The 17,192-nt window shown below is 64.0% G+C and overlaps 1 protein-coding gene across 5 annotated transcripts; it reads right to left on the minus strand.

Annotated features, from left to right (window-relative positions):
* Positions 1–467: 467 nt before the first annotated feature.
* PTP4A3 (protein tyrosine phosphatase 4A3) lies at positions 468–15,819 on the minus strand. 5 transcript variants are annotated; one of them, XM_066265575.1, is made up of 6 exons: positions 15,799–15,819; positions 7,656–8,582; positions 4,882–4,974; positions 2,787–2,917; positions 2,085–2,159; positions 468–1,042 (listed from the first exon to the last, which is right to left on the minus strand). In XM_066265575.1, the coding sequence occupies exons 2-6, from the start codon at positions 7,758–7,760 to the stop codon at positions 925–927; spliced, it is 522 nt and encodes a 173-aa protein (XP_066121672.1). In that variant the 5' UTR covers positions 7,761–8,582; positions 15,799–15,819; the 3' UTR covers positions 468–924. The 5 variants fall into 5 exon arrangements, with proteins under 5 accessions (XP_066121672.1, XP_066121670.1, XP_066121671.1 ...); XM_066265573.1 differs by lacking the exon at positions 15,799–15,819 and adding an exon at positions 13,173–13,401; XM_066265574.1 differs by lacking the exon at positions 15,799–15,819 and adding an exon at positions 12,670–12,691.
* Between the last annotated feature and the right edge of the window lie 1,373 nt (positions 15,820–17,192).

Consider the following 17,192-nt stretch of genomic DNA (forward strand, 5'->3'; position numbering starts at 1 on the left):
AGCCCACCCACAGGAGCACGGAGCATGTCCTCAGGCCGGGCCCCTGCATGCACACTCAGACCCACTCACCCACAGGGGTCCCAGGGTCACCCTCTGCCCCTCTGGTGTCCCATCCATGCCCTGGGCTGACGGGGTGTCCTTCCACCCTGAGCCAAGTCAGCCATCACCCTCTCCCTTCTGGTCCTCAAAGGCTGAGATGAGGACGATTGACTGGAGGAGGACAGGACAGCCGCCCACCGGACACCAGGCCGCGGCCTTGCCTCCTAACACCCCAGCCCCCACAACATCACCATGGCAACCGTCGGATCCCCACTCACTCCGCTGTATCCCAGGTCCCTAAGCTAGGAAGAGCAGGGACCCAGATGGACACCAGGGGGAGCCCCAGTGCAGCTGGACAGTGGCTTCCCTGGGCCACCGGGCCACCCAGCCGGTCCTGCACCCCACTCTACACACACAAACACACACAGTCACAGGATCCTGTTTTATTGCCTTCGAGGTCCAAAAGAGCTGACCGCCCTCAGACCCAATCATTTAAGTGGCTGAGAACAGGTCAGGGCGAGGGGCGGCCAAGGAGGGGCCAGGCCCAGTGGTCAGTAAGAACACCTGCCCCCAACAAAAGGCCAAAGAGGAGAGCCACGGGTGGGGGGTGGGGAGAGAGACAGGGCGGGAGGGAGGCCAGGGACAGGGCCCTGGACCAGGCCTCAGAGACAGACACACAGCAGACAGACAGACACAGGGTATGGGGACAAGACGAAGGAAGGATGAGTCTGCAGAGACACGGGGAGAGACAGAGACAGAGAGACAGCCGTGGACGCCCAGGCAGAGCTGGACCCCGGGAGGAAGGCAAGAGGGAGGCCCCCAGGCCCTGCTGGGCAGGGCAGGGCTGCAGGCCACCCCACGGCCCCAGGCGGCTGACGTCCTGAGCTACATGACACAGCATCTGGTCTTGTGCGTGTGTGGCTCCTTGAACCGCAGTCTCTGTTTGGGCCGGTACTTTTCCAGGTAGGTGAGCTGTTTGCTGTTGATGGCTCCACGCCGCTTCCTGTGGGGCGGGGACGGGACAGGGGTGGTGATGAGGGGGGACCCGGCTTGGCCACCTGCCCTGCCCGGTGGGGCTGGGGCAGACTCCATCCTGCCTTCTGGCCTTTGCCGGAGCCGGTCCCACTGTCGGACGCCCCTTCCCAGTCACCCGCGGTCACCCCTGCTGGCCTGCAGCTCACGTGGCTGTCACCCCCTCCAGACTGAGCCCCTGATCTCCCTACCAGCATGTCTCCCCGCCAATGCCCCCATGTTTACCCAGGTACCAGTCCCCCCCAGGCCATGGGCTCCTGGAGGACCACCAGGGTCAGAGGGAGGGAGGGAGGGGAGGGGGGGAAGAGGAGGGAAGAGGGAGGGAGGGAAGGAAGGAGGGAGAGTGGGAGTGGGAGGGCCTCTAGTGAGAGTGTTGGGCGCACCAACAGCTGTGTATCAAGCACTTCTGGAAGTTGAGCGCCACCCAGGATCTCAAATGGGGCACGGACTTGCTCTGGCCAATGAGACACGAGTGGAAGGGGCACGCGCATGCCAGGCAGAGCTTTGAGAGCCCCTGTGTGGCTCTGCCATGGCTCTCCCAGAGGACGGCAACACTGGAGATGGGGCTGCCCCCACTGACGTCATTCGGGTCCCACGAGCAAGCGGGGACGCCCTGCGTGCCTCTCAGTGGCTGGGGTCGGGCTTCCTGCTGCAGCATAGCCCACCTGGTCCTCACTCACACGAACTCGGGCTCAGGGACCACAGTCCTGGAGGTGGGCCCAGCCCGCCTTCGCCTCAGCCTCCCCTCACCACACTCCTGGTCCCAGGAGCAGGCCACACAGAGAGGCCAGTCCCCACTCCAGGCAGGCCACCTGGCCCTGGGTCCGCTCGGTCAGGAGGGCAACTTGTTCCACTATACGAGGCTGCACCGGTCTGGGGGACACCTCAGAGGACACCGAGAGCCAAGGGCCAGGAGTGCCCACTGGCAGGCCTCTGGGCCCCTGCGGGTGGGGAGCCCCATTAAAACCCAGACCCTGAGCTGTCCCCACCCACCGCCCCCACCAGCCACTCACTGTCGGATGAACTGGATGGCGTCCTCATACTTCATCCCGCTCTCGATGAGGGCCAGCGCCACAAGGACCGGAGCCCTGTGGGCAGACGGTGTGGCGGGTCACCCCTCAGCACCCCCAACCCCTGACAGGCCACCTGCTGAAGACGCAGGGCCAAGGCCTTCACCCTCTGCTAGACGGCTGCCCACTCTTTCCCTGCCCCGTGAAGGGCACAGGCTTGAAGCTCAACTCAACCAGCAGAGCCCAAGTCCCATCCCCCACACACACACCCCCACCCCTGGCCCTGCTGTGTGACCGCGGGTGGGCCAGACAACCTCTCTGTGCTGGGCTCAGAATAAAAGCTTGATATTCAGTGATCGACCAATCGGCTGTGCTTGGCTGGTCTTCCCCTGCAAAGCTGGGTTGTTCCAGTCAAACCCAGGCTGTCCGGTGGGGTCAAAGTCTTTGTGTTTGTGGGGGGGGGGGCTGGCAGCACCTTCCTGCTCAAGTACAGGGATAGAGTTGCAACCACAGCAGAAGAAAGTGAGGTCAGACTTCAGGAAGGACTTCTTGCAAGGCTGTGGGAGGCCCATGTTTGGGAATCCCCCACACACACACACACACAGAAAGAGGTCATGAGTGATGTGGGCTCAGCACCCACATCTGAGAGCGAGTCAGGCCATAAGACCCTCCACCTTCCAGCTCCACACTGCCCTGTCCACTCACCGTCCCAGGCCAGCCACACAGTGCACGGCCACGCAGCTGCCTGGGTCATCGCAGAACTTGGCCTTCAGCAGGCCCAGCCAGTCCTCCACCACCTTGCCAGGCGGGGGGGCCCCATCATCAAAGGGCCAGTCCTGCAGAGGAGAGCAGCCCATGAGGACCCCCGCCCCAGGGGTGGGTGGGCCAGTGGAGCTCAGGCCAGCCTGTCCCCAGCCTCCAGACACGGCCACACCTGGATGACACCAGTCCACCTGGCTGCCTTACATCTAACTCAAATCCTTCCTGCTGCGGTGTACGGGAAAGGCTGCGGCTCCCTGTGCTAGGAGGCACTGCATCTGCTGGTCTTTTGAGTCCTTCCAAAGACTCACGCTGCAGGTGAGAACCCGGGACCCCAAGGCTGGGAAGAGGCAGAGGCGGGTCACACCAGCCCTGTGTGACCCCAAAGCTCTGGCTCATGTCACTCCAAACGGCCGAGCAGAGGGCATCAAGTGACAACCACCAAAGACCAGGTCCTTGCATGGACAGGAGTAACTAAGGGGTCATCTGGTGCTGAGATGGCCGAGGACCAGCCAAGCTAACTGGTGTCCTGCTGGACACCCTCTGTGACCCCAGCCCAAGCAGGGGCAGCCCTATGCCAGGGAGGTGCTGTGAGACAGCACCATGGCACAGCCACCCACCCTCAATGCGGACGCAGGTCCCCAGGGCCCGGGATCACGGAGAGAGCCCACGGGTCCCTCCCCCGGCCTCCGCAGACAGCCTCCCCAGGGACCCACCAGGTGTGCCTGCCTCACCATTCTGGCAGCAACTGCAGCCCAACAACAGGGCCCCGAACTCAGGCAGCGAGCGACTGAGACGAGGCCTCCGAGACGGGCCCAGACCCAGGACCCAGCACAGTGCTGCTGGGCTCCCTGCTCTGCCCGCACTCGCTTGGGGACCCACGGCGGCCGCTGAGTCTCGGGCGCCTGCACAGGGGGGCCGTGTCCCCGCCAGACCCAGGACCCAGCACAGTGCTGCTGGGCTCCCTGCTCTGCCCACACCCGCTTGGGGACCCACGGCGGCCGCTGAGTCTCGGGCGCCTGCACAGGGGGGCCGTGTCCCCGCCAGACCCAGGACCCAGCACAGTGCTGCTGGGCTCCCTGCTCTGCCCACACCCGCTTGGGGACCCACGGCGGCCGCTGAGTCTCGGGCGCCTGCACAGGGGGGCCGTGTCCCCGCCAGACCGGGGTGTTGGGGTCAGAGCCCCGGCCCCTAATGGAGAAGTGCCCCTGGAAAGGGTACTGTCACCAACATGCCACTCCCGGGAGGTTCTGCGTAGTCTGGCTGTGGCCTCAGAAAGCCACTGACACCAGCCCCACTTTCCCCACAGCTGAGCTGTTGGGGGGCTGTCCTGAGGCCAGGAAGCCAAGGCGCCTGCCCACTGCTGGCTGCGTGGTCAGGGCTGCAGCAGAGCTCAGGACGTGCCACCCCCTGGCCAGGCCGGCCTGGGACAAACACACCCCTGAGGTGGGAAAAGGCCATGCAGAGCGGAGGTGATCACTCGAGATCACACAGCCCAGTGCCTGGGCCTCCCCAAGATGTGTCCCAAACACACATGTGGCCCAGACGCAAGCATGCCAAGGTGGCAGGTGGCGCGCAGGGAGACCACAGGTGCCCTCCTCACAGCACTGTCCAGGCGGAGAGGGAGTCCCCCGCCCCCCGCCCCCCGCCCCCACCCCAGGCAGCACCACGAGACCCTCACCACGACCCCCACCCCGTGGGCGGCACCACGAGACCCTCACCACGACCCCCACCCCGTGGGCGGCACCACGAGACCCTCACCGTGACCCCCACCCCGTGGGCGGCACCACGGGACCCTCACCGTGACCCCCACCCCGTGGGCGGCACCACGGGACCCTCACCACGACCCCCACCCCGTGGGCGGCACCACGGGACCCTCACCGTGACCCCCACCCCGTGGGCGGCACCACGGGACCCTCACCGTGACCCCCACCCCGTGGGCGGCACCACAGGACCCTCACCGTGACCCCCACCCCGTGGGCGGCACCACGGGACCCTCACCACGACCCCCACCCCGTGGGCGGCACCACGGGACCCTCACCATGACGGTGATGCCGTCCTTCTCTAGCAGTGCCTTGTCATAGGTCACCTCACACACTCGCACCACGGTGGTGGCCCCGTACTTCTTCAGGTCCTGGCAGGGAGGGAGGAGGTCGGGCTGCAGGCTCAGGGGTGGGGCCCGGGACCAGAGCCCCGGGGCAGGGCTGTGTGCGCCCCACTCAGCAAGACAGGAAGGCTGACGCACGTGAACCCCACGAGTGGCCTTCTGGCTCCATGACGTGCTGGGTGCAAGAGCCTTTGCTGATGCTTCAGGGTCATCTGCACCCCGGCCCACCAGCAGAGAGGAGGGGTCCCCACCCAGGCCCCCTGTGATTGCAGCCTCAGCATATCACCTCTCTCCTCTTGGGTGCTCAGGACCCAGGAAGACCCCATTTACCAGACAAATCTCCTGGGTCCCCCAAGCAGGGACAGGGCATGATCAGTGCACACAGGGACCCCTGCAGGACTCCCCACTCTGAGCAGCCCTCCCAACTGGGGGGGGCATGAATGGTCCAATCAAGGGGCACATCCAGACCCCACACCGGGGCCATCAGCCTGGGAGGGGCAGGGCGAGCGTGGCACGCACTGAGAGGGCCAGCGGCAGAAGGGAACTGGCCCCGCACACAGTGGGGAAGCCCCAGGGACAAGGTCGAGGCCATTCGCAGCCAGGCCCGGGGATGTTTATACCCCGGGGGGGCGGGCGGGGTCCCCACACCAGCCACGTGCAGGGGCTGCTCTCAGCAGCTATTTTGGGGGTGGTGAGGAATCAGCAGCTAAACCTTGCTTGTCACGCAGCTGGGACACCGGACACAGTGAGGGCAGGACAGAGGACCTCTGAGACCTCGGGGGCACGAGAGGGTGCAGGGCTACGAGGCTGTGCCCGCCACAGAAGGTGCTCCGCCCAGCCCGGGTCAGAGCCCTGACCCCAGCATGCACTTCACCCTGACGCTGGCCACACACTGAGCCCTGACCCTCATCACAGGCTGACCCATGACCCTGGTCACACACTGAGCCCTGACCCTCATCACAGGCTGACTCATGACCCTGGTCACACACTGAGCCCTGACCCTCATCACAGGCTGACCCGTGACCCTGGTCACACACTGAGCCCTGACCCTCATCACAGGCTGACCCGTGACCCTAGTCACACACTGAGCCCTGACCCTCATCACAGGCTGACCCGTGACCCTGGTCACACACTGAGCCCTGACCCTCATCACAGGCTGACCCGTGATCCTGGTCACACACTGAGCCCTGACCCTCATCACAGGCTGACCCATGACCCTGGTCACACACTGAGCCCTGACCCTCATCACAGGCTGACCCATGACCCTGGTCACACACTGAACCCTGACCCTGGTCAAAGGCTGGGCTCCGATCCTGGCCACACACAGAGACTTGTGCTTGGTTACACTGAGCGCTGGTCCTGGTCACACACTGAACCCCGGACATCGTCACACACTAAGACTTGAGCCTGGTCACAATAAGCCCTGACCCTGGCCACAGGCAGCGTTTGATCAGTCTCTTCCCAGGTCCTGCTAGTTTCTCAAAGGTCATATCTGTCAGAGAGACAGCCCTCTGAAGGGCACCTGGCTTGAGTCCAGGGTCCAGACCCCCTGATGGCAGGGTACCCACAGCGGCCCCGCTGTGCAGTTTCCAAGGTCCACTCATGCCCAGGTCCCTGTGTAACGATGACAGCACTCATGCTGCAGAGGGAAGAGGCAGAGAGGCGGAGGCCACGAGTGGCCCTGGACAGGACACAGCCACGGGCCCTGCAGACAGTACGGGTTCCAACCTCACGCTCCCGGTGCCGGCTGGGCGGACTCATGTGGTCCCACCTGCTGGGGCTACGAGCAACACCATATGCCTGCTGACTCTCCAGGGTACAGCAGCCACTCTCTCCTGTGGCCAGCCCCTCCTCACACAGACGTCCGTGCCCTGAAGCCCCCAGCCCAAGCTGTTCTGACCTGAGCCGTCCCCTCAGCGTCTGTGGACCTCCCGCAGCCGGGCCGACAGTGGAGCTGGCCGTGGTGCTGGCCTCCACACCAGCTCCCCCACCTGCCTATCTCCCCGCTGTCTGGACAGCCCTTCCTCACCTGGGGCCCCCTCCTCCTTCTGCTCAGCCTCTGCGGAGGAGAGGGGGTGGGGATGCTCCTCCCACCTCTGCACCACCTGTGTGTGTGCAGCCCGAGACCACCTGCCTGCAGAGACCACCTGCCTGCAGAGACCACCTGCCTGCAGAGACCACCTGCCCACAGGCTGCCCCAGGCTGCCAGCCGGTCCCCAAGGCAGCCCTCACCCCTAGGTCAGGGGTCCCCAAACTTTTTACACAGGGAGCCAGTTCACTGTCCCTCAGACTGTTGGAGGGCCGGACTATAAAAAAAACTATGAACAAGTCCCTATGCACACTGCACAGATCTAATTTTAAAGTAAAAAAACAAAACGGAAACAAATACAATATTTAAAATAAAGAACAAGTAAATTTCAATCAACAAACTGACCAGTATTTCAGTGGGAACTATGCTCCTCTCACTGACCACCAATGAAACAGGTGCCCCTTCCGGAAGTGCGGCGGGGGCCGGATAAATGGCCTCAGGGGGCCGCATGTGGCCCGCGGGCCGTAGTTTGGGGACCCCTGCCCTAGGTCCTCAGCACACTCCCGTGTCCCCCTCGGGGACCCTGTAACCAGCGTGACAGCCCAGCTTTGCCCCCACTGGCCTGACAGCTGTCGGGCAGGGCAGCCAGGAGTGCGGGCACCTGGCCTGACCCACTCACCTCAATGAAGGTGCTGAGGGTGGCGTTGGTGGGGTTGTGCGTGATGAGGAACCGCATGTTCTTGTAGCTCACCTCCACGGGGGCTGGCCGGTTCATGCGTGCCATGGCTGCTCCCAGACACAGGCTGGGGACACGGACGGGAGGAGCCCCCCGCCTCCCCACACCCAAGAGCGGGATCCCTGTGCTTGTCCAAGAGAGAGGAAATGCTTTTTAAAAATCCTGCCCCCACACCCCGCACAAATATTGTGCAAATACTTGGGAGGCGGTAGGAGACTGCCCAGTGTGTGGATAGTTGAAGGAAATAAAAATCAAGAAGAAAAAAAAAACTTTAAAAAGGAAAAGAAGAAACAGCAGAAACAGTCCCCCCAGAAGTAAAAGGAGCGCGTCCAAGCTCCTGCCTCTTAGAGACGAATAATTATTAAGAGGGCAAAAATATCAACCAAAAATCTCAGCAAAAACAACTTTTAAAAAGCCCAGAGTTAATCTGGCCACCGCAACCGTGTCCAGTGCTGGGCCTGTGGCCGGGGACGTCCTCTCTGCATCCGTGGACAGGTGGACGACCCCCTTCTCTCAAAGGCGGGCCCCAAGCCCCCAAGGACCAAAGGAAAAACACACTTGAACGGAACCAACAGGGCCTCCTTGGGGTGGGGTCACAGGCAGCAGCGTGGCGGGCGAGCGGGCAGTGGTTCTGATGCTTGGGCCTCTGTCACGTTACCCCATCAGGGCACGGCGAGTCCTGGCAGGGCACGGAGGGCTCAGGTGGCCCTGGGCCGGGCGGAGGCCATCGGCGGACGAGGGCAATGGTGAGGGCCGGAGGCACGGGGGCCCCCTCAGCAGCAGGCGTGGCAATGCTGGGCCCGGCAGTACTCAGGGCTGCCCCACAGGGCTCTCTCCATGAATTCCAGGCCGGTCAACCGCAGGCAACGTCTGGGGACAGAGAAGGAGGACATGAAAAGAACAGGGACATAAAAAAAAAAAAAAAAAAAAGGCCCTGGCCGGTTGGCTCAGCGGTAGAGCGTCGACCTGGCGTGCGGGGGACCCGGGTTCGATTCCCGGCCAGGGCACACAGGAGAAGCGCCCATTTGCTTCTCCACCCCCCCCCTTCCTCTCTGTCTCTCTCTTCCCCTCCTGCAGCCAAGGTTCCATTGGAGCAAAGATGGCCCGGGCGCTGGGGATGGCTCCTTGGCCTCTGCCCCAGGCGCTAGAGTGGCTCTGGTCGCGGCAGAGCGACGCCCCAGAGGGGCAGAGCATCACCCCCTGGTGGTCAGAGCGTAGCCCCTGGTGGGTGTGCCGGGTGGATCCCGGTCAGGCGCATGCGGGAGTCTGTCTGACTGTCTCTCCCCGTTTCCAGCTTCAGAAATATACAAAAAAGAAAAAAAAGAAAAAAAAAAGAACAGGGGTCACGGGGGCCCTGCCTCCTGAGAGGGGTGTCCGCTGGCCCGAGCCCCCCGCCACAGTGATGCTCCTCCTCCCGGGGCCCCGCTGCAGGAGCCTGCGAGGGAACGACCCTCCGCGGGCCTCAGTTTCCCGCAGGAGTGCAGGGAAAGACAGCTCCTGCCAAGGCTGACCCAGGGCCTGAGGCGACAGGACAGCCACCAGGACGAGTGGAGAGGGACAGAGGGAGGGGGGGTTCGGGGCCACAGAGATATCCTCGGAGAGTCCTGAACCCCAACACGCGGATGCTCAGGTCGTCTACGGCAACAGAGGCCGAGCACCCCAAGCCTGGCCCCCTCCTGTGATAAGCAGACACCCCACCTACACCCCAGGACTGTCCTTCTGTCAGCTACAGAATTTCTGAGCCAGATGGTTCTGGGGCAGCTGATCTTCAGGGGAAGAGGTTCAGTCATGGAGGCCAAGGTGCTGAGACCCAGCAGGTGAGTGGACGGATGTCCCTCTCACAACCGCGATCCACCTTAAATGCCTCTCCGCCCCGGCCACTGTCCCCACCCACGGGGCTGGCCAGGCAGAGTGGTAAACAAGCCAGGCTCTTCCCTCTGGGATGTCAGAGAACCAGGACAGATCACAACAGCCAAAGGGCCAGCCACCAGGCACATGCCAAGGTGGTGACAGCACAGGTGGCCCCGAGTGGGGTCACTCTGTGACCAGGGCCCAGGGAGGGAAGCTGTGGAGCCAGAGAGACAGCCATCAAGCACCTCCATCCCTGTCTCTCCCTCTCTGGGTCCCAAAGGTGCCAGGCCTGGGGCCCCAGCAGTAGTGCCAGCCCATTCGACCAACACGCAGGCTAGGTGCCTCAGTTTCCCCATCTGCACAATGAAAGACCAAACAAGATGTTCCCAAGGTCCCTCCAACTGTGGCCCAGTGGTCAGCAGACTCCCCCAGCCACTGGCTCAGCCCAAGACCCACGGCCAGGATTTCTAACTGCTCACCAGGCAGGGTTCTCCATGCCCCCGCCCACCCCTCTTACCATGCCCCTGCACCCTCTTCTCCAGGTGCCCCTGGGGCATCAGCCTGCATGCGGGAAGGGCCAGCTGCACCGCCGCCCCCAGGCCCAAGGCAGACACCCCATCTCACTCACACCCTGCCCCCTGCCACGGTCCCGGCAGGGTTAAACAGGGGTGCGTTGCCCTGGGAATAGGAGAAAGGCAGAGAGAAGGACCTCTGTCCTGGCTCATCCACCCGCCTGTGCCGTCCCAAAGCCACAAGGGACAGCTGCAGACACCGCAAACAACCAGCACACAAACATCTGTGCCTCTGGGGCAGCAGAACGTCCCTGTGTGCATGCGTGTGTTTACCAGAATGAAAAGATAAAAACAGCCAAGGAAGCCACAGGACTGCAGGCCCTTCCCTACGGGGCTGACCACCACCTCACTGCCCGCAGCTGCTAGGTACTGGGGAGACCCTGTGGGCAACAGCAGAGGCCCTGGCTCTGCTGCTCAGTAGCCCTGTCAAGCCCTCAGGGCCAAGGGTCACTGGGCAGGGAGGAGCCCAGAGCCTCCCCACTCTACGGCCCACTTGAGCCAAAAGTTGTCACTTGTCAGTGGGGCCACAGGTTAGACTGGATAAAGTCAGGGTTCCGGGCAGAGGCTGGACCGAGGCCACTGCCCAGGTGGGTTCCTACCACACACTTCACTCGTCCTGTAGTGTCCAGGACACCCAGCCCCAGGTGGGAGCAAACAGCGATGCCCACTCCCCTATCCTAGGCACCCCACGTGGCTCAAAAGGCCTCCCACACGCAACCACACCTCCTCAGGGAGGTCACTGAGCAGGATCCCCAGGCAGGGCAGACCCAAGTCCACCAGCCACCACCTCCAGGCCCACCCCCCATTCCACAGGAGCCTGAAGCCCATCCCTCTGGCCTTCCTATCACTGCCCCCCACCCCCTGCTGGGGTCCCAGCCAGCCTCCTCCTGCCCTCTACCATGTCCAGAACAACCGTCCTTGGAGACCAGTGAGGCGAGGCCTCAGCACCTTCCACTGCAGATGAGGGAACAGCCCAGACAGGACAGAGGCCCTGCTCTGACCCCGACCACACCAGCAAGCACTCCCTAGGGGTGCTCACCAGCCCCCATCTAGAAGACAAAAGCAACACTCGACCCACTTGAGGGCGGTAGAAACCGAGGCTCAGGGAGGCTACCGCCTCCTCGCCGGTCAACAGCTGTCTAAGGAGCGGGCGAGAGTTTGAATTCAGAGAGTTTTAGACAGGGCCAGCCCCTCTGGACCCAGAACCCAGTGTGACGCGGGGTGGGGAGAGGCTGGGGGACTAGGGCTCGGTGGGGTGCCAGGAGAGGTAAGGCAAGAACAAGAGAGCAGAGCGGGCAGGGTTGGGCCCAGGCGGACTCGGGTCGGGGCCACCTTGTCCCACGGGCGCGTGGCAGCGCCCGCCAAGGCCGTCGGGGGAGGCTGGTTCACAGGGGTGCGGCCACCTCCCGGGGGCGGGGCTGGGGTCCTCCCGGCACGCCCCCCGCCCGCGCCCTGCGCGGCCCCGCTCACCCGAGCGCGCAGGCGTCCCACCACTGCCTCCATCCGCACGGGGCCGAACCGGGCCGGGACCAGGAGACCCAGAGTGCGGGGCGCTGGCTCCCCGCGGATGCTCCGCCGGCCCGGCGGCGGGGGGCTATTTATAGCGCCCGGACATCACGTGGGCGCGGTGGCCGGTGACGGGCTGGCGACCTGGCTTGTTGCGGCTCCAACACCTGCTGCCTAAATATAACCGTGGGTCCGCCGCGCCCGGCAAACAAAGGGGCGGCGGAGGGCCGAGCGCGGAGGAAGCGCCGCGGAGGAAGGGGAAATGCAAGGGCAGAGGGGAGGGCCGCTGACCGCCGCGGGGCGGGGCCCCTGCCGCCCTACGCACGGCCTGCCTCCTCCTCGTGTGCGCGCCGCCCTAGAGCCCTCTGGGGCTCCCCAGGGCCCCATCGCGTAGGAAGGAGCCCCACAGCAGGGGCGCTGCGCGGGGTTCCGGGCTGGGGAGAAGAAGCTTGGCGCCCAGCATGCTCCTGGTGGGCACCTCGAAACAGGCCAAGGCCTGGACCCAGAGCTCTCAACTTAGAAAATGCAAAAGAAGACGCCCATGGCCCCGGTGGATTAGCGAGGAGGCGGATGCCCCCAGGAGGACCACCCACCTCGCCTGGCCCTGAAGTCAGCCTGCTCAGACCCCTGCTCAGACTCCAGCCTCACGCTGAGAATGCTCCATTTCCTGAGCACCTACTGGGTGCCAGACACCTTGGTCCCTCGCTGAACCCTCTTCACGGAGGGAATGTAGCTGTCACTGTCTGCCCTGCCCCGCCCCAAGGTGCAGATGAGGAATCCAGGCCCCGGGACTCAGAGCCCTCACAGGATCCCACAGGAAGTCAGGATTCACAGTCGGCTGTCTACACATCAGCTCATCCTCCAAAGCTCCGTCAAGGTGTTTCCTCCCCCAGGAAGCCCTCCATGACAGTTCCAGGCAGCACCTTCTCAGGTCCTGGCCTTGCTTCCAGGAAACCCTATGTCCAGATGCAAGTGCTCCCAAAACTGTGAACCCCAAGAGCTAACTGACATCTGGGTCAACGGCCTACCTGCCCTGCCAGCCCAGAGGCCTTCGTCATGGGGGTAGCCTGGTGGGAAGACCGCCCCCCAAGACACAGGATCCCTGGAGGCCTCGCCTTGCTGGAAACCCAGCTCCCAGACAGCCTGCCTGGACCCTGCAATCAGCAGTCAGTACTGCGGGGACAGCCAGAGGAGCTGGCTGGGGCCCAGCGGAGAACACAGCTCTTTCCTGGGCTCTCCTTACACACACACACACACACACACACACACACACTCAGAGGGCATCAGCCGTGCCTGTGACCCTCGATGACAGACAAGTATACAAGGAGCACCACTCACAGGACACACCCCCAACCAAGCCAGGTCCTCTGCTGCCAGCTCAAGGCTCTGATGGCGAAAGTTCCCAGAGGAGGGCTCCTCCGCTCCAGCCAGCACCACAGCGCCTTGGCCGGCGCGCCTACTCCCGTGCTGCTCACTCCCCACTTCCAGCAGCATCTCCCCAGAAGAGAGCTCTGGACACTCAGCGTCTCACCAGTCTCCCACCCGGACTGCTTGCGGAGGGTCCGTCCATCCCCTCGGACAGACGTGTGGTCAGAGCCTCCGGGAACTTGCCGCAGTCACGCAGCCGGGAAGTGGAACCGCAGCTGGGCTGATCTTTGTCCGCCTCAGCCCGGCCCTCTGGGAGATGGGACCCGGACAAGCGGCTTTTCCTCACCCAGCCGGTCGCCGGGGGCGGAAGTTCCCGCCTGCCCGGGAGCCGCTCTGGCTGCAGACCTGGATCCCAGCATCCCCACCTTCCCTGGCCCGGGGCACCCACTCTGGCCAGGCCTGGGGGGCACCTGCTGCCCCTGGCACAGCCCCAAGCCCTTCGGAGAAGTCTATTTTTATCAGGCAGGAGCTGTTCCTGGAACTCTCCCAGAACAAGCCCGAGTCCACAACACTGGCGGCTAGGGGGGCCTGGAGCGGACACCCAAGCCGACCAAACCCCACCCACCCACCCAAGAACCCTTCCTGGGACCCTCCTGCCCCTGCACCCAGCAGCACCAGGGCCCAGCCCCCTCGCCGGCCAATCACTGCAGCCTCCATTCCCCCCACTCCTGTCTTGTCCCTCTCTCTTTAGCCACATGCCCTTCAGAGCAGAGAGTGGCCCAGTCCTAGGGAAGGCGTGTCCCGAAGGCCGGACAGACGGAGGTTGTCGGTTCCACCCTGCCTCCGGCACGGGGAGGGCCTGGCACCAGAAGAGCCCCCCACTTGTTTGTGGACAAATGACCCAACGTTCTGGGCGGAGATCCAGATCTGGGAAACGTCCAGAGCCCATCATGGGATCTCAGTCCCTGAGGTCCAGAGGAACCTCAAAGGTCACCGTAGCCACCTAATCCCCAGCTCGCACGCCCCAGCCTGCTCGCTACCCCTTGGCAGCTTCTTCCGCCTTCGGGCAGCTCCCCAACAATCAACCCCACACTTTAGCACCTCCTGCATGCCCTTCGCTGGGACAGGGACCAGCAGGAGAGAAGTTTCTGAGCAGAATAAGCCAGCATAGCAGGCAGTCCCTGCAGAAGGCAAAGTTGGAGGATCAGGTGCTCTGGGAAGGCTTCCTGGAGGAGCCAGCCAGTCAGGGAGACAGGCATATTCCCGAAGCCCGAGACTGCATCATCAGGGCTTGACCGGCTGCTCTGACTCCCTGTCTGACCCAGGGCCAGTGCTTGTCCTCTCTGGGGCCTGGGGCCTCCTCTGTCAGTGGAGACACTGCCAGGGAGGGAAGCCACTTTCCGAGGTGGTGGCAGCTCCCAGGCGGTCACAGGGCACCCTGCTGTGACCTGGAAGCAGAGCTGTCCGCAGCAGGCTTCGGTTTCCGCAGGGCCAGGCACCTGTTCTCCCCAGCCAGGACCTCGAGGTGGAAGAGACTCTCCCCGAGGCTCAGCTGCTGACCCACAAGCCCTGCAGGGGGTCACCCTCTCCACACACGTGGGGCCCATGGGGCGTGGCGCTGACTTTCCAACCCATGCAGCCTGCCTGCCAAGGCCACCGCCGCATGCTGTCAGCCACCAGCACATCCTGGGCAGGCCACAGCTCCACCACAGACCAGAAAGCTATAATTGCCACCCTCAGAGGCGGGCAGGCGGTCACCAGGAGAGCAGGACACTGCAACTCTTGCTTTGATACTTCCAGATCCCTCGGGGGGTCATTAAACCCAGAATAACAACCGATTGTTATATAAGAAGCTCCTCCATTTAATTGGGAGCAGGAGAGTCTGTATCCCTGACGCTTCAGCGACTTATTTTGTACAAGGGGGTTTAACGTGACTCCACAGGTCTCTGTGAGGATCAAAGCTTTACAACGGAGCAGGAGAAGGTGCAGTCAACTAGTGGCCATACCAAGCACGGCCTGCTCCCTGCCTTCCCCTTCAGTGCCTCCAAGGGCACATGATGACAGGGTGACCCAAGTCAGCCCTGTGCAAACCGGCTGTCCTGGAGCCGTGACTATAAATGATCAATCATGCCATCTCCGCGTATACGACCCTCACTTAACACAGAGGATGGTGGGCACAGAGTGGGTTCCATAACTACCAAGGGGCAGAAGAACAGGCTGATCACCCCTGCACTGTGTCCCCACCCCCCCCACGTCCTGATGGTGCAGCCTGGTCACCTCCTTCTGTCCCACTGAGGCCGGGGCACCACAGCTGGGAGGCTGGAGCACGTGACGAGATCAGAGAGCGTGGAGAGGGAGGGTTCGTTCCCACGTGGGCCAGTCTGCGCTCTGGAAGGAGTGGGCTTGTCCACCGGGGCGACCTTTCACCCCACTTGACACGCAGGTCCACCTGGGGACCCCAGCCCTGCTGCCAGCACACGCAGGTCCAGCTGGGGACCCCAGCCCTGCTGCCAGCACACGCAGGTCCACCTGGGGACCCCAGCCCTGCTGCCAGCACACGCAGGTCCACCTGGGGACCCCAGCCCTGCTGCCAGCACACGCAGGTCCACCTGGGGACCCCAGCCCTGCTGCCAGCACACGCAGGTCCACCTGGGGACCCCAGCCCTGCTGCTCTCTTGTGGCCAGGGGTGGCCACCCCCAGGCCTCTGGCCGCCTTACCTTCCACACCCTGTCCCCCCCACCCACACCCCAGGGCCCACTGAGCCCACTGGGGGCCCTCAAACACTCACCGAGTCCCCAGTCCTGGAGTCCCTCAGTGGCCGCGCCCCCAGCCGGGTTTTATCCCTGCCCAACTGCCCGCCCTCCGCGACCCCGCCTGCCCTGCCCTGAAGGCTGGGGCGCTGGCAGGGACTACCCTGGGAGGTTCCGCAGCCCAGCCTCAGACTCCCGCCTCTGCCTCCGAGGGCAGCCAACAGCTGGACAGCGGGCTGGGATATAGGTCTGAGGTCGAAGGGGGCACCCTGGTCCCAGGAGGAGGGAAGGAGAGCCCCTCCTCCACTGGGCAGGCCCACTCTGGGCAGGGTAGTCCCCAGGGTCCTGTAACTGCAGGCAGCCAGAGCTGGAGGGACAGGCGGGAGCAAGGGGGGCAGGCACAGAGCCAGAGGGGAGGGGTGTCCACACGCGCCAAGGCCCAGACCTTGCAGCTGCCAGGGGGTGGGGTTGGCAGGGGGCGGTCTGGGGGCTCCCCAGCTCTCTGGCCTGTCTCCCCCTGCTGCCGGGGGCCGGGAATGGGGTCCTAAGGCCCTGTCCTTGCTGGGCGGGTTCAGTGCACTGCCCGCACCCCGCCTGCCCACCCAGAAACATCCTGCCCTCTGCCTGAGCCTCCCTGCACCCCCCCAGCCAGCTCAGGGGCACTGCAGGGTCCTTCCCTGTCCAGGTCACAGCCCCGGCTTCCGGAGCACCTCTGAGCTCAAAGGTGCTCAGTTCATCCTGTCGTGGCCGTTTCCTCCCTGAGGAAGGAGGCGCAAGGTCAGCGAGTGAGCAAGGTAGCCCGTCCCACCCAGGCCTGCCTGCCCTCCAGCACTGAGGAAGTGGGGAACCCCCTACGGGAGGGGGAGGTGCGGTTCTTGCCTCCCAGAGCCAAGGTCAGGGGTCCCTCCCCCACCAGGACGCTGCCCCGGCCATGGCGACATCAGGAAGGCTTCCTGGAGGGGGTGTGGGGGTTCTCAGGACAATCCAGCCCCTGTAGGAACGCTTAGGGACAGAGGGAGGCCACCAAGAAGTCCACCCCTAGGGTCCTCCCAGGGGAGCAGTGGCTGTGCGAAGGGCTGTATGAAGCCCACCAGTCTAGGCTCCTGAAGGACAGGCCCACGTCCAACCCCCCCAGGGGGGAACAAACCTCAGAGGGTGACTGTACACAGTGCACAGGACAGCTCCGTGACAGCCACCCAGCCAGCGGCTCAGACCGGACTCCCAGCACTCACCCCCAAGTCCTGGTGCGACGGGAGCCCAGCACAGACACAGCCCGGCGCGACCCTGTCAGCAGGTAAGCGTGGAGGTGCGTGAACACACTCAGGCCACGAATGGGGACGTCCAGACCGGACAGCTGTGCCAGGAGAAGCAGGCAGCCCTCGCCCAGCACAGCCCAGCGCCACCAAGCCCTGCACATCTTCCTGCCCTCAGC

This window comes from Saccopteryx bilineata, chromosome 3 (assembly GCF_036850765.1).
Source record: "Saccopteryx bilineata isolate mSacBil1 chromosome 3, mSacBil1_pri_phased_curated, whole genome shotgun sequence".
Taxonomy (NCBI): domain Eukaryota; kingdom Metazoa; phylum Chordata; class Mammalia; order Chiroptera; family Emballonuridae; genus Saccopteryx; species Saccopteryx bilineata.

Coding starts and splice junctions, on each gene's coding strand:
- PTP4A3 (XM_066265575.1), bottom strand. CDS start 7,760: ATGGCACGCATGAACCGGCCAGCCCCCGTGGAGGTGAGCTACAAGAAC. Junction 4,975..7,655: donor CCCTCAGCACCTTCATTGAG/GTGAGTGGGTCA, acceptor CCTCCCTGCCAG/GACCTGAAGAAGTACGGGGC. Junction 2,918..4,881: donor AGGACGGCATCACCGTCATG/GTGAGGGTCCCG, acceptor TCTCCTCTGCAG/GACTGGCCCTTTGATGATGG.